Below are 22,426 nucleotides of genomic sequence, written 5' to 3'. Positions count from 1 at the left end.
GTTTTTACAGCTATTTGTGCTTGAAGTTTATCCATTTTGGGGGTTTGCACCTATTCCAGGTGTCAGGGTGAGACAGATGCACCCTGGACATGTCACCATGGCTAACAGTGACAGACCTACCATGCACGTGTTTGGACTTTGGAAGAAAAGCTATACAGACACAGGGAGAAAAGGCAGACTCCAAACAGAAAGGCACCGCTTCATGAGTTTCAGGCCAATATTTGAAGTATTGCACCATGCTGCCAAACCAAAAAAAAATAAAGAGTATAGCATCAAGTCAATTAAACGCTTGGGATATTGATCTGGTCAGTTCAGTGGCAGAGAGGGTTATCAGTTTCAGATGCTTTGATGTTAATGAAAGCAACAGTTACACTAGAGGGACAACAATGAGAACCACCAAAAGACAGGAAGGGTTTTACAAGTGGAAGCAACCAAGGATTATACTAATCGTGCTTGGCTAGGGTCTGTCACTACTGGTGGAATGAAGTTATATCTGGACCCCACAGACATGAACTACTCCAGAATGGCACAATACAGTCAATGCCAGAGGGCTTTGTGTCTCAAGAGTGAGGAGACTTCAGGAGACAGGAAATTACTCCTGGAGAGCTGGACAGGGCCATAGAAGGACCTTCATCCATCAGGACCAGCATCTGTTCTTTCGTGCAAGGAGGAACAGAATTAGTACTGCCAGAACCCTATAAGATAACCTCCAGCAGGCCACTGGTGTGAATGTCTGACCAATCAGAAATATTGACATGCCCTCTAGTGGTCCATGTATTTACTGCCCAGCAACATGGCAGTCCACTGGCATTTGCCATAATTGGCAGGTGTACCACTGGTGCTCTGCTTCTCACAGGTGAAAACAGGTTCACCCTGAGGACATGCAGACATGAAAGGGTCTGCAGAAGCATTGGAGAACATGCTGTGGGAATGACCATTTTGGTGGGTCAGTGATGTCTAGGGAGGTTCAATTATATAAAATAAACAGAACTAAAAATGGACAAATTAATGTTGAAATTTTTTTATTAAGGGATTTCAGTGTATCGAGTTTCCAACTTCAAAAAAACTGAATATTCTTGAGCTGATTTGAAGTATACAACATACAGATGAGACTTTCCATTTTCCTAGAAATCACTTGCATGTGTTGAGCTCTGTATGGCTAGTAAGATGTCAGGCTCAGCCTGTGAAGCCCAGCTCTTTGTAGTCAGCCTCAAGGTCAGCAATGATCTCGTCCATCACATTCCTCAGGGCCTGTTGTCCAGCAGCATGGAGTCCAGCCTTTTCTGCCATGACTTTAACAAGAATCTCAGAGATCAGCTGGAGAGGAGAACAGAATATACTTCAGGTAAAGCTCAGTTTAAAGACAAGGGAGCTAGATTAAACTTGACCCCTTTTGCACATCAACCTCACCTTGAAGTTATTAATTGGGATCTTGTGTGTGGTGGCATGGCTGTTGGCCAGAGGTTTGAGAATGGCAGCATGGCTGCCTTTGGCCTTCACTAGTTCACCCAGTTTCTTTAGCACAGTGGCACCATGGTCAGAAACCTCTGCATTACTGGCCAGCTCACCCTGAGGGATGCTGGCAAACCTGGGGAACAGCTTCTGGGTCTCTGGGTGCTCTGTGAATAAACTGATTAAGAGGAGATTGTTGTCACCCTGATGCACCTAGATAATGTCTGCATTTTTTGGGCATTGGTGTAGATGCTACAATTTAATCATCCTTGATCAGGTTTATACCTGATGTGTCCATAGTGATCAGTGTTCTTCCCCTTTCCATAAATTAGAGGGGGCAGAACATCTCAAGCAACCTTGGATGTGATGTAGAGTTAATGTTAACCATGACCTCAAGACTGAGATTTACCACCATTATGCAAACCATGTGTAGGCTTCATAAGGTGTAGACTGTAGAAGCAACATGAATTCCATTTCTAAGCTGCAGTGGAGTTCAATTTCAAGTACTGCTAAAGCACTGAGTAATCTGTCCTGTAGCAAGGATTATGATTTTTCCTGGAGTCACTGACCGGGTCAAAACCAGGCTCCCGAAGGTCTTGTGGTCTGCCTCCACTGGACCCCAGTACATCAGAACTGCATCAAAGTCAGCCATGATCTGAGGAGACAACCTGATGAGGACAGGGGAAACATTTTGGGGCAGCTGCCCATTTATAGGAAGCTTGCCAGTTATGGATACTGTCATCCTGCACTGTACAGCTGTGATGTACTAGCTGACAGCCAACTATCTCAGTCAAGGGCAACTCATGGAGTCACTTCTGGGTTTAATGAATTTAAGGTCACCACAAGGCTGAGACACGAACAAGCTTTAACAAGTTTGTAAACTAATGCAGCAGTCATGCATTTCCTTAATGAAAAAAAAAAAAAAAAAATATGAATCAAGTCAGTGACTTCTGCAGTTTTGCCCCATTAACAGTTTTTACCATGTCTGCTGTTTTATTAAAGATTTTTACAATGACTGAAGTTATTACCTTACCTGCAAAGGTAGTAAAATATCCTGTATAGTAACACCAGATCGCTCTCATCCTGCCTAACCCCCTTGGTCTGACTTTAATACTCCCTCACTTGCTTTGGGAAGCCTGCCTCACTACACGTACACCCCAGCTTCTCAGTGACCCAGAGACAGACATCAGGTCTTATATACAGATACAGCCCCATACAAAGTACAAATTAGCATTAAAAGTCTCCAGTATATACACCAAGTCACTCTTCAGAGCCTGGACTTTATTGAAGACTCAAGTCAAAAGCGGTACAAGAGTAGTGTTAGTGTATTAACATTAATTGGCCCTGAATCCAGAAGAATCAGGATTTGATTGAGACCTTTTCCTGAAGTTACAAGAGCATCTCCTAGTCTTTGACCCCTTTCATTCTATATGGATTTGTAAAAGGTGAGGTAAGAGGTTTTGGCTTACCTTACGCTTGTTAAGAGTCTTCCCAAAGGTTCCTGGCTTCAGATTTGAGTCAAATAAATCTCCCCTCTGGTAAGGGGAGATTTAAACAATCACAAAACCACCTTGGTGCCCATAATTGAAATTACTGTGCTTTTTATTATTTTTATTTTTTATTTTTTAAATAAATAAATAAATAATTACCCCAGCGCCACCCCAGTAAAACAGACTTACCTTCCTTCAGGACATATTACCAACACGCTGAGGAGGGCTTTTGTACGTTCTCAGCTAATTGAGCAAGCGAGACACAGGTGTCTGTAATTAGTCAAACAAATAGCACCCTACAACACCCAACAGTTGTAAGCTCCGCCTCTAAACTAAGGTAAATTAAGGTGGGACAAGACATGTCACAACCACACATCCACCTGCAAAACAGAGGAGTTTTTAAATTATCATTTTCTTCAAAGCAACTAATCAGATCAGCTCATGTTTTTAGTGACATAACTTAAAAAAAAAAAATTGCGCTTGGTCACGTTGTCCACAGGACCTACAGAAACACCTGTCATTTTAGTGTGGGAGGTTTCATGGCTAAATTGGACCAGCCTGGTGGCCAATCTTCATTAATTGCACATTGCACCAGTAAGAGCAGAGTGTGAAGGTCCAATTAGCAGGGTAAGAGCACAGTTTTGCTCAAAATATTGCAATGCACACAACATTATGGGTGACATACCAGAGTTCAAAAGAGGACAAATTGTTGGTGTACGTCTTGCTGGTGCATCTGTGACCAAGACAGCAAGTCTTTGTGATGTATCAAGAGCCACGGTATCCAGGGTAATGTCAGCATACCACCAAGAAGGACGAACCACATCCAACAGGATTAACTGTGGACGCAAGAGGAAGCTGTCTGAAAGGGATGTTCGGGTAATAACCCGGATTGTATCCAAAAAAACATAAAACCACGGATGCCCAAATCACGGCAGAATTAAATGTGCACATCAACTCTCCTGTTTCCACCAAAACTGTCCGTCGGGAGCTCCACAGGTTCAATATACATGGCCGGGCTGCTATAGCCAAACCTTTGGTCACTGATGCCAATGCCAAACGTCGGTTTAAATGGTGCAAGCCCAAATCTTGGGCTGTGGACAATGTGAAACATGTATTGTTCTCTGATGAGTCCACCTTTACTGTTTTCCCCACATCCGGGAGAGTTACGGTGTGAGAAGCCCCAAAGAAGCGTACCACCCAGACTGTTGCGTGCCCAGAGTGAAGCATGGGGGTGGATCAGTGATGGTTTGGGCTGCCATATCATGGCATTCCCTTGGCCCAATACTTGTGCTAGATGGGCGCGTCACTGCCAAGGACTACCGAACCATTCTGGAGGACCATGTGCATCCAATGGTTCAAACATTGTATCCTGAAGGCGGTGCCGTGTATCAGGATGACAATGCACCAATACACACAGCAAGACTGGTGAAAGATTGGTTTGATGAACATGAAAGTGAAGTTGAACATCTCCCATGGCCTGCACAGTCACCAGATCTAAATATTATTGAGCCACTTTGGGGTGTTTTGGAGGAGCGAGTCAGGAAACGTGGTCAGGTAGCCAATGTGCAAAGAAATGTCCAAAAAAAAAACTTTGAAAGACCTTCAGTAAGCCTGAAGAACTGTTGATTAAGACCACTTTAAAAATGTCAATAAAGTCTGGCTACATGAAAACAAAATATTATAAAATGAAGGGTGGCACAAGATTTTTGTACATTATCTGGTAGGTTTCTCCTGAGCTGAGAAAGGTATCTTTTATCTAAGGTATCTTTTACAGCTCATGATATAAATGTGCAGAATGTTTTGTTTCTCGGTTTTTAATCTCCATCACAACTGGTGTCATCTGTGTTTTCAGCATGCTGTGGTGAATGCTCCAGGTGATCATCACATCCACATGAATAATCCTGATGTCGTTGCTCCAGTTTTGTCAGACTTCCTGCAGATCAAAGTCCTCTCTCAGTCTGCTACACCAACTACACCAACAACAAACACACTCGAACCAGTTATTCCTCAAGTCCCGTCACACTGACCTAACTGTTTTCTTGTATTTATACTGTACTATTTACACAGATTTAACTTTGGTGCTTAGCGCTCATTCTGCCTGCTGGTTGTCTTAGTCACTAAAATGAGTCCACTAAGACTTAATGAACTCATCAAGTATTTAAAGCATTTTAATGGATACTGGTGCTGCAGATCTCAAGGAGAAAACATTGTTTTTCCATCAAGCTGCTTTTGCTTAACTGCAGAGGGGTGCACTATGAGCAAGTTTGACATAAACAGACTCACGTTCATGTTGGCTGGCTTGTAACCTAAACACTGGTGAGAGATAAGAAATGTCCAATCCTAGTTACCAACTTTCTCTATTGACTCAGGCTCATGCAAAAGGGTGCGTCAGATACTTCATTTCATGCTTCTGCAAAAAACTTGATCAATTCAGCCCCTCATACTCCAGTCAGAGGCATCAGCAGAGGAACATGATAGTGATCAGTGAAGAAAAGCCTGGAAAAAAAATGTAAAGCAAACCCCAGTGCTGCAAAAGAGAAACTGCATGAGTTATATTTTCCCACTCAGTCTCTCCCATTTGCTTCTCACATACCACACTGGAGCTCTGAAAATAAAAAATTATACTTTTAAATGCATTTAAACAAAAGTGCATTGACAATCCTATAGCCCAATGATGGTGATGATGAGGAACTAGCATTAGTTGGGAAAAGTGGGAAAATTTTACTGATTGAATATTTTTGGTGATAACGACACTATCTAATTTATCTGTGTTCTATTTGCAGTGTAAAAGTGATCTGGGAGCCAATTAGGATCAGACATAACATTTATTTTCTACATAAACAACTGAATACATGCAATTTCCTGTGACTACACAGCTGTAACTTTACTGGAAGTTATTTTTTATTTATTTATTTATATTTTTTGGAGGGGGGGGGTCAACAGGGAATGTGTGCCCGTTTGAGTCATAAAGAAGGAAAATGAAATATTTTGTTACTGACAAGTAGCTGTTATATATAAGAACCATTCAAACATAAACATCCGTCTTTCTAACTGTGGATCTCGAACCTTTTTTCTCTTTAATCTTTGACTGATTTATTTAATTATTCCCCCAGGACTTCCAGGGATAGATCATCTTACACCCGCGACAGAGCGCGGGTGTTTCAGGAGAGATGGAGAGGGCACAGGAGATGGATGGTGTGGCAACAGAGCAGATTACAGAGACTGAGAGGACAGGGAGAGGTCCACCTTTTTACTTTCACACTGATGAGAGAAGAGTGGTGAAGACAGCAGCCCTGCTTTAAGTCCATTTTTATTTTACTCACATGAAGTGATGTATTTTTTTATCCTTAGTTTAATGATAATCCTGTTTCTCCTGTTCATTAATTCAATTCAATTCAATTCAATTCAGTTTTATATAGCGCCAAATCACAACAAAAAGTCACCTCAAGGCGCTTTGCATTGTAGGTAAAGACCCTACAATAATACAGAGAAAACCCAACAGTCAAAACGACCTCCTATGAGCAGCACTTGGCGACAGTGGGAAGTAAAAACTCTCTTTAAACAGGAAGAAACCTCCAGCAGAACCAGGCTCAGGGAGGGGCAGTCATCTGCCGCGACTGGTTGGGGCCGAGGGGAGAGAAAAAAAGACATGCTGTGGAAGAGAGACAGAGATTAATAATAACTAGTGATTAAACTCAGAGTGAAGTATAAACAGAGTAAAAAAAGGTGAGTAAAAAGAAAAAGTGCATTATGGGAACCCACCAGCAGCCTAGGCCTATTGCAGCATAACTAAGAGATGGTTCAGGGTCACCTGATCCAACCCTAACTATACGCTTTATCATTAAGGAAAGTTTTAAGCCTAATTTTAAAAATAGAGAGGGTGTCTGTCTCCAAGGTAATGCCATCCAGAGTAAGTATCTGGTTTGACACCATGTTTCTAAGATTTTTGGCGCCGAGCACAAAAACTTCAGTTTTATCTGAATTTAGAAGCAGGAAATTAGAGGTCATCCAGGCTTTTATGTCTTTAAGACATTCCTGCAGTTTAACTAATTGATGAAATTAGGAATCTCAGTTTCAGTAGCCAAATCGGACTCGTTAATGTGGCATAGCGCTCGCAGTAATGCTTGAAATGAGCTGTGAATGACTTAAGGCACTTCTCATGGTTGTTTTACCTGCTGCCTTCAAACCATAACAATCTCATTTTGCCAATTTGACACACATTGGCTAAGATGCCGTGATGAGCTTGTACTCTGAATATAAACTCACTCACCCCCTGAAAGAAGTCATCCGAGTATTTCCTCTCCTATCTGGAGGGATATAAATGATGTGAATATTTACATTATGACACTTTGCTGTGATACAACCTGGATGTTTGTGGGGAATCTACTTTGCTGTGCCACCATTAAGTGAATACAATTTTTTTTTAAATCCAGCTTAGCAGCAAAAGGTTTTGTGGTTAGAGAAGAACAGTCCTTTTCTCCTCCTGTCTGTCTTCACATGTATACAATAAATCATCCACAGATGCTGTTCTAATTTAGTGACGTTGCTTAAAAACATATAAATGACCTTTAGAATGCATTTCATTTTAGCATGACTATAGCTAAAATATACCCTCTGAACACTTCATTAGGTACACCTGTTCAACTGCTAACTGATTTAATTTGGGTATGCTTTTTCAGGCGTTTTTTGTTTTTTTTAGCCGCCAGTTAAGGGGTTAATGGAAATATTTGGTTAGCTGATCACGTGACAGCAACTGGCAGTTACATGCTTAAATAAGCATGGCAGGTTATTTAGGCATGTAAACATGATTGAGATGCCCCGCTGAAATTCAAACTGAGCATGAGAATGGGTAAGACAGATGATTTAAGTGACTAATTAGAAATTGCTGATCTACTGGCGTTTTCGACCGTGTCCATCCCTTTCTGACCACATGGACCAAAATCTCTGAAGAATGTTTCCAGATCAAGAAGATTTAAATCAGTTTTGAGGGCAAAAGCAACCTGACACTATCAAGCTGTACCTCATAAAGTCATCAGTGAGTCTAATTTATAATGGTTATTAGAGGGCAAAATATAATCATGCCTCAGCCCCCCCCACCCCCCACCCCCCCCAAAAAACAAACAAACAAACAAACAAACAAAACAAAACAAAAAAAACAAAAACTCACCACCACCACTGCTACACACACACACACACACACACACACACACACACACACACACACACACACACACACACACACACACACACACACACACACACACACACAGACTTTCCCTTATGTTCAAACACACAACATACACCCTAATTTTGTCTTAAAATGTACAATAAAATAAATATGTGATATTATGCTGTTTTAAATAACGATGACAGATACAAAATTATTTTTTTTTAATTATTACAGGTTGTTTTTGGTCCGTTAAACAATAATCAGACATTACCATCAAACTTAGGATAGAAGCACAAGAAAATTTAAGCGGCTGCTCACGATGTTGCCACATAATAAAATATTTTCTGTCTGGGATGTTGTATCTTGGGTCAAGCTTTTTAACCAGTTGCATAAAGCCCTCCTTTGTAACCACATCAGAAATTTCCATCCACTGTTAGCTCTTCATGTCATGTGGAGCACAGTTTAGGAGTGATCCTTGTGATGCTTGGTTGAGTCACAAAATATAGATATAAATGTATAGGTTTATATTTTGTGGGTTGAGTAGAATCCATCCATCCATCCACCTGCTTAGCTTATTCTGGGTCAGAGGGGTGCTATCCCAGCTGTGATCAGGCAAGAGGCAGGGTACACCATGACAGGTCATCTGTCCATCACACAACTATTATGCATGTTCATACACATTTAATTATTTTGTGTGGCTCTGCACGTATCTCTTGCCACAGCTCTGACAAAACACAAGGAATCCATTCACATCTTTCAAAATGGAGGGGTTTGCTTACAATTTGAGGCGGGGGGGATGCGAGGGAGAATGGCAGGTAAGTAGTGAGATTTAAAGTCGGTATACAGATTGCAGGCTGATTTGCTTGAAAAAGCCAGGGCAGAATGAGAATTAGTCTAGAGCAGTGATGTGACATCAGCTTTGAATTTGACAGCATGTGAAAACAGAAGTGCTTTAGCTCCCCAAGAAAAATAGCTTCTGTCTGTCTGTGTTGAGAACAAATGATCCTTCATAGCACCCTCAGTAAAATGCTTAGCACCTGCAGAAAAATATTTCTGACTGTGACTACAGATCTTCCTCATTGAACTTAGGCATGAGCTTACTGCCTGTCCAGTAGGTGGTGCAGAGGGTGGTCCATTTATTTTCCATAACCTCTCACCATAACCACAGTCATGGATGACCTCAGAGTCAGGTTAGAATACAGTCGATACAGTCTGTATTGCCAGAAAGAAAGTACCAACATCTTTAAACTGTGCATAAACACTGTATGTGACTGAGATATGTTTCTTACAGGTTTAAGACTTTTTTTTTCATTAACTGTGTGTGATGGAGTAAAGTGAGATCATCAGGTTTTATGCTGACCTGTAGTTTTCACCAGTGTCACTGTGAACGTGTGAGTAAGGCTCGCTTCATCCTGCAAACTGCTGAAGTCTGCTGTCTGTCAGGGGAAATGGCTGCAGCACATGAATGGAAACAGAATCTGCCATCCTCACAGTGAAACAAGATTTGTTTTGTACCATTTATCACATTTATGTTCAACCAGTATGACTGCATCAGTTTATTTATTAACAATTTATTTTGATAATCAACAATAAACAAGCAGATATTGACTTTTATACTATTATTTCATACTATTCATATTCATTAAATAGTTGTGTCCATGTTGTAATTTTGACTGGAGGACTTGTGCTTGATACTAACACATGGTTATTCTGCAGTGAATTATGCAGTTATACAATGAGTTTTAGTTATGTGTGAATTTAAATACTAATAAAACTGTCATAATCTAAGTAAAGGGGATGTATAACAGAGGTGGGTGAGAGTCCCGTTATTGTCATCTCTTTGTATTAAACAGGGGACTAGCTAAGAGCCTTCCTCTGCCCATGGAGAATGATGAGAATCGTCCCAGGGTAGACCTAGTTGTGTTCATCATCAACCTAACCTCAGAGCTCAGGTAACTTATAAATCCATCCATCCATCCAGCCAGCCAGACATCTATTTTCTGCTGCTTATCAGGATCCTAATCAGATGCCTGAACCACCTCAGCTGACTTGCTCCGCTCTCCCCCCAACATTGACTTGTCTCTGACCCAGACTGAGTGCGTCATCCTTTTCTAGCTGAGAACCATGACCTCAGACTTGAAGGTTTAATGATGTTAAACTTGATGTCATTATGTAGAAACAGGCTCCTGACATGTGCTGGTCAACATATTGTAAATGATATGTAAAAACAATGGTTGATAAAGCATATTAAGATGTAGTAGTGGTTTATTCTGTTTTTTTAGTCAGTTTTCAGTCAGCAGAAGCATCTCTCAAATATTTGGACCCTGGATATTTCCTTGGAAAAGTCTGCTTCATGGTTACTAACAGTGTGGCAATGGTTTAAATGGTTAAAGCCCTAAATGGTTAGTATTTTTTTGTTTTGTTTTTTGTGTGTGTGTTTGTTTTCTAAGTCCAAGGAGGGAAAAATAAGCAAAGATTAAATCAAGGAGAAATTGTGTACCACTGTTTACATTATACATGATTGTCAAACACCACCCACAATACATATTGTTGTAGTTTCAGCCTTATCTGTGTTTCTGGCCAGCTGACCTATTTGTACTTCTTTCTTTTGTAGCCCGAAATGCTTCTGACCCCACGGAGCGCCTGAATGCTGTCAGAAAGCTGGCTGCATTGCTCCATTGTCCCCTGTTTTTGCAGAGGATCAGGTTTGTAGCAGTCTGGGTCACACTGATATGTGTTTAATCATGATTAAACATGATTTTACACATACTCATGTGTAAAATCCAAATCCAGCCCTTCTCACATTTTAATGTGGTCTGCATATTAGTTTATGTTCTCAGTAAACTTGGGCCTTGAGGGTTGTAGCCACAGTTTGCATAGCAGCACATACCCCTTGCACACTGTTGCAGCCTCAAACACATTTCTTGTAGAAACATATGCACAACGTTTCATTCTCTTTGCATAGGGATTAATTTGTCTTTATTAAATATTCAATACTTGCTGTAGTCATCATTTTGAGGCTTATGAAACAGTTTGTTTGGCTGTTTGTCTTTTCTTTACTTAGGTTAGTTAAGTAGCGTCTTTGTTGACTGATTCATATAGTGTCAACTGCACATTAGGGGTCATGAGGAAAAGGCCTGAAATTGAACTGTGAAAGTTGCTTGTGTACATACAGTGGGTATGGAAAGTATTCAGACCCCTTTAAATTTTTCACTCTTTGTTTCATTTCATTTGCTAAAATCAAAAAAGTTCATTTTATTTCTCATTAATGTACACTCAGCACCCATCTTGACAGAAAAAAAAACAGAAATGTAGAAATTTTTGCAAATTTATTAAAAAAGAAAAATTGAAATATCACATGTATTCAGACCCTTTGCTGTGACACTCACATTTAACTCACATGCTGTCCATTTCTTCTGATCCTCCTTGAGGTGGTTCTACTCCTTCATCGGAGTCCAGCTGTGTTTAATTAAAAGGATTCGACTTGATTAGGAAAGGCACACACCTGTATATATAAGACAGTGCATGTCAGAGCAAATGAAAATCATGAGGTCGGAGGAACTGCCCAATGAGCTCAGAGACAGAATTGCGGCAAGGCACAGATCTGGCCAAGGTTACAAAAGAATTTCTGCAGCACTCAAGGTCCCTAAGAGCATAGTGGCCTCCATAATCCTTAAATGGAAGAAGTTTGGGATGACCAGAACTCTTCCTAGACCTGGCCGCCCAGCCAAACTGAGTAATCGTGGGAGAAGATCCTTGGTGAGAGAGGTAAAGAAGAACCCAAAGATCACTGTGGCTGAGCTCAAGAGATGCAGTAGGGATATGGGAGAAAGTTCCACAAAGTCAACTATCACTGCAGCCCTCCACCAGTCGGGGCTTTATGGCATAGTGGTCCGACGGAAGCCTCTCCTCAGTGCAAGACATATGAAAGCTCACATAGAGTTTGCCAAAAAACACACGAAGGACTCCCAGACTATGAGAAATAACAAAGGAGTGGCTTTGGAACAACTTTGTGACCATTCTTGACTGGCCCCGCCAGAGCCCTGACCTAAACCCAATTGAGCATCTCTGGAGAGACCTGAAAATGGCTGTCCACCAACTTCACCATCCAACCTGACAGAACTGGAGAGGATCTGCAAGGAAGAATGGCAGAGGATCCCCAAATGCAGGTGTGAAAAACTTGTTGCCTCGTTCCCAAGAAGACTCATGACTGTACTAGCTCAAAAGGGTGTTTCTACTCAATACTGAGCAAAGGGTCTGAATACTTATGACCATGTGATATTTCAGTTTTTGTTTTTTAATAAATTTGCAAAAAATTTCTACATTTCTGTTTTTGTCCAGCTGGGGTGCTGAGTGTACATTAATGAGAAATAAAATGAACTTTTTTGATTTTACCAAATGGCTGCAATGAAACAGAGAGTGAAAAATTTAAAGGGGTCTGAATACTTTCCGTACCCACTGTATGTATCCCTTATCTTTACGATGTTACTTCAGTTCATTGAGGTTTGCAGGCATGTGTTTATGCACATCTCTCTTAAGGTCCCACCAAAGCATATCATTTCAAGTTGAGATCTGGACTTTGACAGGGCCATTGCAACACTTTAATTCTTTTGCAGTCATTCTGTTGTAGATTTGCTGTTGTGCTTCGGATCATTGTCCTGTTGCACAACCCTAGAATACTGTGATATTTGATAAACCATTACTTAAAAACCCATCACTTGAGTTGTCTTAGCTAATTATAGTCCAATCTCCAACCTTCTTTTTCTCTCAAAAATTCTTGAAAGAGTAGTTGTAAAACAGCTAACTGATCATCTGCAGAGGAATGGTTTATTTGAAGAGTCTCAGTCAGGTTTCAGAATTCATCATAGTTGTCATGTAACGCTATGGCAGGCAGGATTGAGGACCCCAATGCAGGACACTGGACACCGACGTAAACTCAAATAACTCAGCTTTATTGCTGGAACACAGGACAGAACTGGACGGGGCTAGTGATGAGAGTGTGAAACCGAAGGTTCGATATGTGCTTCGAACCCTAAGCTTACAACTCCAGAGAACCACTGTTTCGAAGCTTGCTTCAGGACGAAGAAAATCACGTGACATATGACGTCCGAAGCAGCAACTGCTTCATTCTCGAAATGAATCACCTGACTGGTTCAGGTGATTCGCTGGTTACGAGTGAAGGAGCGAGAGTGAGACAGTCAGCCAGGTTCATACTCCCACAGTTTTAGCGTTTTTATGGCCAACAGTTAATGCTGAGTTATGAATTAAAGACAACTTTTGTTGGCTCGTCCTTTCAACGTGTTGACGGACGCTGTCGTATTAAGATGAACACAAAAGCGGTAGTTACACAAGCACACCCAGTTAATGCCATGTTTTCCCAGCACTCTGCTCAATAACACAACACACATATTCATCCATCTTTATTTGTAAATAGAACCTGATATCATGATATTTGGTCATAACGTGTGCGCCTCAAGCAATGCAAAGTCGCTTCAGATCATTGAGGTGTGTGAGCATGTGCATGCATGTGTGTAATTGAAAGCATTGCACTTTTCCAGGAGAGGGCGCTATAATTGAAGCTTCGAGTAATGAACCTATTTTCGAATCGACTGGTTCAAGTGGTTCAATGCTTTATAAAGGCTTCATTTTCTCATCGCTAGAGTTACCCACCTGACGCCGGGGAATTCTACACAGACATTCACCACAACTCCAGGTTCAAACAAAATAGCTGCCATAATGGCCCGCACTTTTCCTTATAGAGGGGAAGACCCTGCCCACAAGGGGCGGCACATAGATCAGGTTCCACCCCTCACATATCCTTAAACTTAGTTACAGCACTTTCTGAAAGACTTCTACTGTAATAAAACATATTTCCCACTGCTGCGTAATCCATTAAAGTAAATGTAAATGTTATTAAGAAATGATCAGACAGGAGGGGGGTTTCAGGGAATACTGTTAAGTCTTCAATTTCTATGCCATATGTCAGGACAAGATTCAGAGTGTGATTAAAGTGGTGGGTGGGCTTATTTCCATTTTGAGAGAAGCCAGCTGAGATTATTTTATCTGAACTGAGAACTAAATCAGATAAAAAGTCTGAGAATCAGACAGAAACTCTTTTAAAACTGCTGATAAAAGAAGATACATTACCTTTGTACCACCTTCGTGTAAGTTACACTTGCTTCTTCTCCTCTTCCATCCTTTTTTCAAACTGAAGCTTCTCATCAAACCCCTGCCTGATCACTTTAGACATTTCCTTCTGCAAGGGACTAGACACAAACAAGGAGACCAACTAAAAACAGCTGACAAAGCTTAATTGTACAGCTTTGTGAAATAAAATGGTGACATATAATACTCAGTAATATAATGTGTAGTCTTAGCCCAGGCCTGAAGATCAAAACTGAGCCTGAGTCAATTATTCTAGTGGCTAAAAGCATTTCTTAAATGCAATGCTTTTCATTTTCTCACCATCTCGACTCCATTAGACACTGTCACAAAGTCATGAAGCCCTGAAGTGTAAATCAAATTATAATTAGCTAGAGGTCACCAGAGAGGTGTTTCTCTCTGAGGGGGGCTTCTCGATAACTTCAAATGATACGCTCTCAAGCTGAGCAGTTCCTCTAGTTTTCACCTAAAGCTCTGCATGTTCACTAGAAAAATTTTATTTAGATGATGTTGCTGGACAACAGCAGCTTTGCTGCATACTGTAAAAGAAGCTGTTAGATTAAATTTCATCCCAAAGATTAGTTGTCCATGTTTGAAACTGTCAACCAGGTCATCTTTTTCTGTCTTTGCTTGGAAAGAGACATTGGAGTAAATCAGAGAGCTCATAGTTACAACTAAACATGGATGTTAAGTGTGAAATAAGGAGCTTGCTTTTCTTCCATTGAAAACTCTGGGAAATTCAAATAATGGCAGGCTGGCTGAGACAGTGAGAGTGTTCATGAAAGTATTTGAGGCCTCAGGTATCAATATATGAAATATAATAAGCAACAAACAGGGTAGGAGGGATTGTTTGAATCACACTTCACCCAGGAAGAAGTAAACAGAAATACACCTGCATTATAATTTCCCCTTTCATTAATACACGTGATGAAAATTTTGTCAGGGAAGGGTGAACATGGGGCTCTGGCAGGACTTCTGTGTATTTATGGTGATTTTTTTTAACTATTTCATTTTCAAGCAGCCAAACTTCCATCCATCCATCCAATCATAAAAAGGGACCTAGCCTAAAGGGCTGAAACAATGCTGTGTCTCCACATAGCAGCAAACTTGGGAAAGATACAAATTTAAATGGTATCTTTAAGCACTTTGTTACTAGCAGCGTGCCACAAAAACATAATTTATTTCCATTTCTTTAGTTAATACTATGAGCCGCAGACCCCCCGCACGAGACTGCCACAGAGAGCTCTGAAAGTGGACATGGCACACTCTGGTTTAATAAGACTTGTGACAACTCTTTGATGTAGTTTCTGTGGATGACGTGACCAACTGCAAATTTAAAAAAATTTTAAAACCTTTTTTTTTTTTTTAAAGTTATGCCACTAAAAACAGGAGCTGATCTGATCTGATCAGTTGATTTGAAGAAAATGATCATTTAAAAACTCCTCTGTTTTGCAGGTGGATGTGTGGTTGTCACATGTCTTGTCCCACCTTAATTTTACCTTAGTTTAGAGGCGGAGCTTACAATTGTTGGGCGTTGTAGGGTGCCGTTTGTTTGACTAATTACAGACACCTGTACCTCGCTTGCGCAATTAACTGAGTAGGTACAAAAGCCCTCCTCAGTGCATTGGTAATATGTCCTCAAGGAAGGTAAGTTTATTTATTTATTTTGCTGGGTGGGTAGTACTGGGTTTATTCTAGCGAAATAAAGGCACCAAGGTGGTTTTGTGATTGTTTGCAGGTTAACCTACCAGACAGGGAGACTTATTTGATGCAAATCTGAAGCCAGCAACCTTTGGGAAGACTAAACAAGTGCAAGGTAAACCCAAACCTTCTAGTTTTACAAATGCATATAGAATGTTCACATGTCTCAGCCTTGTGATGACCTCAAATTCATTAACCCCAGAAGTGACTCCATGAGTTGCCCTTGACTGAGATAGTTGGCTGTCAGCTAGTACATCACAGCTGTACAGTGCAGGATGACAGTATCCATAACTGGCAGGCTTCCTATAAATGGGCAGCTGCCCCAAAATGTTTCCCCTGTCCTCATCAGGTTGTCTCCTCAGATCATGGCTGACTTTGATGCAGTTCTGATGTACTGGGGTCCAGTGGAGGCAGACCACAAGACCTTCGGGAGCCTGGTTTTGACCCGGTCAGTGACTCCAGGAAAAATCATAATCCTTGCTACAGGACAGATTACTCAGTGCTTTAGCAGTACTTGAAATTGAACTCCACTGCAGCTTAGATTGGAATTCATGTTGCTTCTACAGTCTACACCAGGGATCCTCAAATCAAGATCCAGTGTCCTGCAGGTTTTAGATGTGTCCCTGATCCAACACACCAGAATCAAATGGCTGAATTGCCTCCTCAGTATGCAGTAAAGTTCTCCAGAGTCCTGCTGATGACTCCTGTATTTGACTCAGGTGTGTTGAAGCAGACTCATCTAAAACCTGCAGGATACTGGACCTCAAGGCCTGCATTTGAGGATCCCTAGTCTACACCTTATGATGAACACACATGGTTTATATAATTTCTTCCTCAGTTTATTCACAGAGCACCCAGAGACCCAGAAGCTGTTCCCCAGGTTTGCCAGCATCCCTCAGGGTGAGCTGGCCAGTAATGCAGAGGTTTCTGAACATGGTGCCACTGTGCTAAAGAAACTGGGTGAACTAGTGAAGGCCAAAGGCAGCCATGCTGCCATTCTCAAACCTCTGGCCAACAGCCATGCCACCACACACAAGATCCCAATTAATAACTTCAAGGTGAGGTTGCTGTGCAAAAGGGGGTCAAGTTTAATCTAGCTCCCTTGTCTTTAAACTGAGCTTTACCTGAAGTATATTCTGTTCTCCTCCCCAGCTGATCTCTGAGATTCTTGTTCAAGTCATGGCAGAAAAGGCTGGACTCCATGCTGCTGGACAACAGGCCCTGAGGAATGTGATGGACAAGATCATTGCTGACCTTGAGGCTGACTACAAAGAGCTGGGCTTCACAGGCTGAGCCTGACATCTTACTAGCCATACAGAGCTCAACACATGGAAATGTACACATGCAAGTGATTTATAGGAAATTTGAAAGTCTCATCTGTATGTTGTATGCTTCAGCTCAAGAATATTCAAAGTTGCTTGCATTGCAATATTGTCAAATTAAAAGCTTCATGTTTCAGCTGAAAATTGTTGATCAGCTTTCTTGAAGTTGGAAACTCAATATCCTGCAAACACTTAATAAAAATTCTCAACACTAATTTGTGTATTAGGTTTATTATCTATATGCAAGTCTCCCAGAAGTCACTGACCCACCACAAAACTGGTCATGTCTATGGCATATTCTCCACAGGTGCTATTCTCAGTAAGCTAGCCTGTTGAACATTCAACTGTAATGTGTCACAGTATATTATAATTCTGTATATATTTTTCCCAGTTTTACACTAGTGATGGTGAGATGAAGCTTTCCATCCAATCAGTGAACCCATGGGTTGAAGTTTCTATTGCGCCATCAAGAGGACAGTCAATGTAAAACAGGCAATGTGTGTGTGTGAAGCTTTGAACAGAATAAATCATTTGTGATAAATCTTGACCTAATATAGTGTCTTTATGATACAATGCTGGGGTCAAGAGGGAAAGTGGAAATAAATTGGAGAGCTGTGGTGTGATAAGTGTTCTCACTAGGGACATTTTACTTTGTTTTTATTTAGAAATAACAGCTTTGCCACAGAGCTGAACTTCAGGCGTTTTATTTTGTTTGAAACGATTTCACCTGCTTCAGAAAATACACTTTTACAGAGCACAGATGAAGCTGGGGTTATAATTTATTACTGTGCGCACACATTATTAGGAGAGATCAGCTGAAAATGTTCACAGACAGGGAAAATCTCTTAGTTGGTTCCATCACCAAAAAAAAAAAAGAATGAAATGAAGTGTCTGACGCACCCTTTTGCATGAGCCTGAGTTAACAGAGAAAGTTAACTAGCATTGTGACGTTTCTTATCTCTCACCAGTGTTTAGTTTACAAGCATCTAACATGAACGTGAGTCTGGCTATGACAAACTTGCTCATAGTGCACCCGTCTGCAGTTAAGCAAAAGCAGCTTGATGGAAAATGTTTTCTCCTTCAGATCTGCAGCACCAGTATCCATTAAAATGCTTTAAATACTTGATGAGTTCATTAAGTCTTAGTGGACTCATTTTAGTGACTGAGACAACCAGCAGGCTAAGCACCAAAGCTAAATCTGTGTAAATAGTACAGTATAAATACAAGAAAGCTGTTAGGTTGAGGAATAACTGGTTGACGTGACAGGACTTGAGGAATAACTGGTTCAAGTGTGTTTATTGTTGGTGTAGTAGACTGAGAGAGGACTGTGGTCTGCAGGAAGTCTGACAAAACTGGAGCAGCGACATCAGGATTATTCATGTGGATGTGATGATCACCTTGAGCGTTCACCACAGCATGCTGAAAACACAGATGACACCAACTGACTTCTATGTATTTATGGTGACTTACAATACTCTGCAAAAATCTTGTGCCACCCCTCATTTTATAATATTTTGTTTTCAAGCAGCCAAACTTCGTCATTTTTTAAAGTGGTCTTAACAGTTCTTCAGGCTTACTGAAGGTCTTTCAAAGCTTTTCTTAGGACGTCGGCTGTTTTTTCATTCCTACCTGACCATTTTCAGATTTTTTGTTTGTCTCTTAAGCTACTTAACATTGACCTGTGAATCATCCAATCATAAAAAGGGACCTAGCCTAAAGGGCTGAAACAATGCTGTGTCTCCACATAGCAGCAAACTTGGGAAAGATACAAATTCAAATGGTATCTATAAGCACTTTGTTACTAGCAGCGTGCCACAAAAACACACAATTTATTCCCATTTCTTTGGTTAATTCTTTGAGCCTTAGACCCCCCCATGAGACTGCCACAGAGAGCTCTGAAACTGGACATGGCACACTCTGGTTTAATAATACTTGTGACATCTCTCTGATGTAGTTCCTGTGGATAATGTGACCAACTGCAATTTTTTTTTTACATTTTTTTTTTAAAGTTATGCCGCTAAAAACGAGCTGTTCTGATTAGCTGATTTGAAGAAAACGATCATTTAAAAACTCTGTTTTGCAGGTGGATGTGTAGTTGTGACATGTCGTCCCACCTTAACTCACCTTAGTTTAGAGGCGGAGCTTACAATTGTTAGGGTGCCATTTTTTTTTGACTAATTACAGACACCTGAGCCTCACTTGTTCAACTAACTGAGCAGGTATAAAAGCCCTCCTCAGCTCATTGGTAGTATGTCCTGAAGGAAGGTAAAGATTGCTTTGGTATTGGGTTTAAAAAACGAAAAACAAAAAACAAAAAACAAAACAAAACACACACAACACCCAAAACAACAAGAACAAGGATAATTCAAATCATGGGCACCAAGGTGGTTTTTGTGATTGTTTGCAGGTTCCCCTTATCAGAAGGGGGGCTTTATCTGACTCAAATCTGAAGCCAGCAACCTTTGGGAAGACTATAAATACGTGCAAGGTAAGCCCAAACCTTCTAGTTTTACAAATGCATATAGAATGAAGGACACAGAAACTAGGAGCTGCTCTTGTAACTTCAGGAAAATGTTTCAATCAAATCCTGATTCTTCTGGATTCAGGGCCAATTCGTGTTAATACACTAACACTACTTCTGTTCAGCCTTTGACTTGAGTCTTCAATAAAGTCCAGGCTCTGAAGAGTGTCTTGGTGTATATACTGGAGACTTTTAATGCTAATTTGTACCTTATGGGGCTGTAGAGTATCTGTCTACAAAACCTGAGCTCTATTCTGAACCCACTTGCCACCACTGGCTTCTTTCCATCCCCTCCCCACCCTAGCGCTACCATGCTATATGTCTATATGTGATTACTATGTGAAGGGTGTGCCCCCCCCCCCCCCCCCCCCCCCCCCGTCACCTATCCCATTGTGTTCATTTTGTTTCCCTCTTAAACTACAGCGCCTGTGATGGCAGCAAGGCCATGGAACACTTATCTCCCATGTTTGTCTCATGTTTTGTCTTTGGTTGGGTGTTTTGAAATGCTCGTTATAGGTTTGACATGTAACAACAAGAACAACAATAATTTGGTCCTAAATTGGTTCTAAATTTATGAATGACTTTAGTCAACGTTTGCGTTAAAAGTGACTTGACTACTCGGCTGTCTCTGGGTCACTGAGAAGTTGGGGTGGATGTGTAGTGAGGCAGGCTTCCCAAAGCAAGGGAGGGAGTATTAAAGTCAGACCCAGGGGGTTAGGCAGGATGAGAGGAATCTGGTATTACTATACAGGATATTTTACAGCCTTGACGGTAAGGTAATGAATTCAGTGACTGTAAAATTTAATAAAACAGCAGACATGGCAAAACTGTTAATAGGGGAGAAACTGCAGAAATCACTGATTTACATTCATTTTTTTTTTCATTAAGGAAATGCATGACTGCTGCATTATAGTTTGTAAACCTGTTAAAGCTTGTTCACATGTCTCACCCTTGTGGTGATGTCAAATTCATTAAACCCAGAAGTGACTCCATGAGTTGCCCTTGACTGAGATAGTTGGCTGTCAGCTAGTACATCACAGCTGTACAGTGCAGGATGACAGTATCCATAACTGGCAAGCTTCATATAAATGGGCAGCTGCCCCAAAATGTTTCCCCTGTCCTCATCAGGTTGTCTCCTCAGATCATGGCTGACTTTGATGCAGTTCTGATGTACTGGGGTCCAGTGGAGGCAGACTACAAGACCTTCGGGAGCCTGGTTTTGACCCGGTCAGTGACTCCAGGAAAAATCATAATCCTTGCTACAGGACAGATTACTCAGTGCTTTAGCAGTACTTGAAATTGAACTCCACTGCAGCTTAGAAATGGAATTCATGTTGCTTCTACAGTCTACACCTTATGAAGCTGACACATGGTTTACATCAAGGCTTTTCAAATCCAGGCCTCAAGGGCTGGTGTCCTGCAGGTTTCAGATTGGATCAGGGACACATCTAAAACCTGCAGGACACCAGCCCCCAAGGCTTAGATTTGAATAGCCCTGAGTTACATAATGGTGGTAAATCTCAGTCTTGAGGTCATAGTTAACATTAACTCTACATTATAGCTAAGGTTGCTTCAGATGTCCTGCAGGGGAGGAACACTGTTCACTATGGACATATCCAGGTATAAACCTGATAGTTCAAGGATGATTAAATTGTGGCATCTACACCAAACTACCCAAAAAATGCAGACATTATCTAGGTGCATCAGGGTGACAACAATCTCCTCTTAATCAGTTTATTCACAGAGCACCCAGAGACCCAGAAGCTGTTCCCCAGGTTTGTCAGCATCCCTCAGGGTGAGCTGGCCAGTAATGCAGATGTTTCTGACCATGGTGCCACTGTGCTAAAGGAACTGGGTGAACTGGTGAAGGCCAAAGGCAGCCATGCTGCCATTCTCAAACCTCTGGCCAACAGCCATGCCACCACACACAAGATCTCAATTAATAACTTCAAGGTGAGGTTGCTGTGCAAAAGGGGGTCAAGTTTAATCTAGCTCCCTTGTCTTTAAACTGAGCTTTACCTGAAGTATATTCTGTTCTCCTCTCCAGCTGATCTCTGAGATTGTTGTTCAAGTCATGGCAGAAAAGGCTGGACTCAATGCTGCTGGACAACAGGCCCTGAGGAATGTGATGGACAAGATCGTTGCTGACCTTGAGGCTGACTAGATCAGGGGTATTCAAATAAAATTTAATAATAACTCGACAAAAGATACCGTTTAAAAATTTGCATTCAACAACCAGCTGTTCACAAAATAGCAGCACTACGTTTTTAATGTGTGTAATATTAAGGAAACACATGAACATCAACAAGGAGAAACATAAAGAAAAAACATGAAGTCCAAAACTGAATAAACTCTACAACAAACTTCAGCGTCAGTGCAGAACACGTGGTGTAAAACATCAGAACACAGCAAATGTTGGACAAAAACAAAATGAACTTTTGAAGGAATCAAAGCTCAAATCCAGCTGCATCCTGATGTTCTCACCACATGAAGCTGCTTCTGTTTTGGAGCTGCTCGGAGAGCTAGCTTTGCGGCCTCTGTACACAACCTATTTAAGTGGCCAACCATTTCTGCTTGTGTAGCTGGATTGTGTGTGTTAATTACCTTG

The 22,426-nt window shown here is 41.1% G+C and overlaps 3 protein-coding genes across 7 annotated transcripts; 2 read left to right on the top strand and 1 right to left on the bottom strand.

Annotated features, from left to right (window-relative positions):
• Positions 1–1,013: 1,013 nt before the first annotated feature.
• On the bottom strand, positions 1,014–3,147 carry LOC115776031 (myoglobin-like). Of its 2 annotated transcripts, XM_030723665.1 has the most exons (5): positions 3,132–3,147; positions 2,922–2,987; positions 2,022–2,107; positions 1,411–1,630; positions 1,014–1,317 (listed from the first exon to the last, which is right to left on the bottom strand). In XM_030723665.1, the coding sequence occupies exons 3-5, from the start codon at positions 2,102–2,104 to the stop codon at positions 1,177–1,179; spliced, it is 444 nt and encodes a 147-aa protein (XP_030579525.1). In that variant the 5' UTR covers positions 2,105–2,107; positions 2,922–2,987; positions 3,132–3,147; the 3' UTR covers positions 1,014–1,176. The 2 variants fall into 2 exon arrangements, with proteins under 2 accessions (XP_030579525.1, XP_030579595.1); XM_030723735.1 differs by lacking the exon at positions 3,132–3,147 and having other exon boundaries at positions 2,022–2,120; positions 2,922–2,967.
• Positions 3,148–15,884: 12,737 nt separating this feature from the next.
• Positions 15,885–17,410, top strand: LOC115779960 (myoglobin-like). Of its 2 annotated transcripts, XM_030728868.1 has the most exons (5): positions 15,885–15,921; positions 16,013–16,090; positions 16,338–16,423; positions 16,814–17,033; positions 17,128–17,408. In XM_030728868.1, the coding sequence occupies exons 3-5, from the start codon at positions 16,341–16,343 to the stop codon at positions 17,266–17,268; spliced, it is 444 nt and encodes a 147-aa protein (XP_030584728.1). In that variant the 5' UTR covers positions 15,885–15,921; positions 16,013–16,090; positions 16,338–16,340; the 3' UTR covers positions 17,269–17,408. The 2 variants fall into 2 exon arrangements, with proteins under 2 accessions (XP_030584728.1, XP_030584734.1); XM_030728874.1 differs by lacking the exon at positions 15,885–15,921 and having other exon boundaries at positions 16,020–16,090; positions 16,325–16,423; positions 17,128–17,410.
• Positions 17,411–19,704: 2,294 nt separating this feature from the next.
• LOC115779974 (myoglobin-like) lies at positions 19,705–22,015 on the top strand. Of its 3 annotated transcripts, none has more exons than XM_030728893.1 (4): positions 19,705–19,785; positions 20,947–21,045; positions 21,552–21,771; positions 21,866–22,015. In XM_030728893.1, the coding sequence occupies exons 2-4, from the start codon at positions 20,963–20,965 to the stop codon at positions 21,980–21,982; spliced, it is 420 nt and encodes a 139-aa protein (XP_030584753.1). In that variant the 5' UTR covers positions 19,705–19,785; positions 20,947–20,962; the 3' UTR covers positions 21,983–22,015. The 3 variants fall into 3 exon arrangements, with proteins under 3 accessions (XP_030584753.1, XP_030584760.1, XP_030584745.1); XM_030728900.1 differs by having other exon boundaries at positions 19,710–19,732; positions 20,967–21,045; XM_030728885.1 differs by having other exon boundaries at positions 19,710–19,785; positions 20,960–21,045.
• Positions 22,016–22,426: the final 411 nt, after the last annotated feature.

This window comes from Archocentrus centrarchus, chromosome 1 (genome assembly GCF_007364275.1).
Source record: "Archocentrus centrarchus isolate MPI-CPG fArcCen1 chromosome 1, fArcCen1, whole genome shotgun sequence".
NCBI lineage: Eukaryota > Metazoa > Chordata > Actinopteri > Cichliformes > Cichlidae > Archocentrus > Archocentrus centrarchus.
Note: the sequence above shows the minus strand (reverse complement) of the source record. Positions and strands in the feature narration are given on the sequence as shown.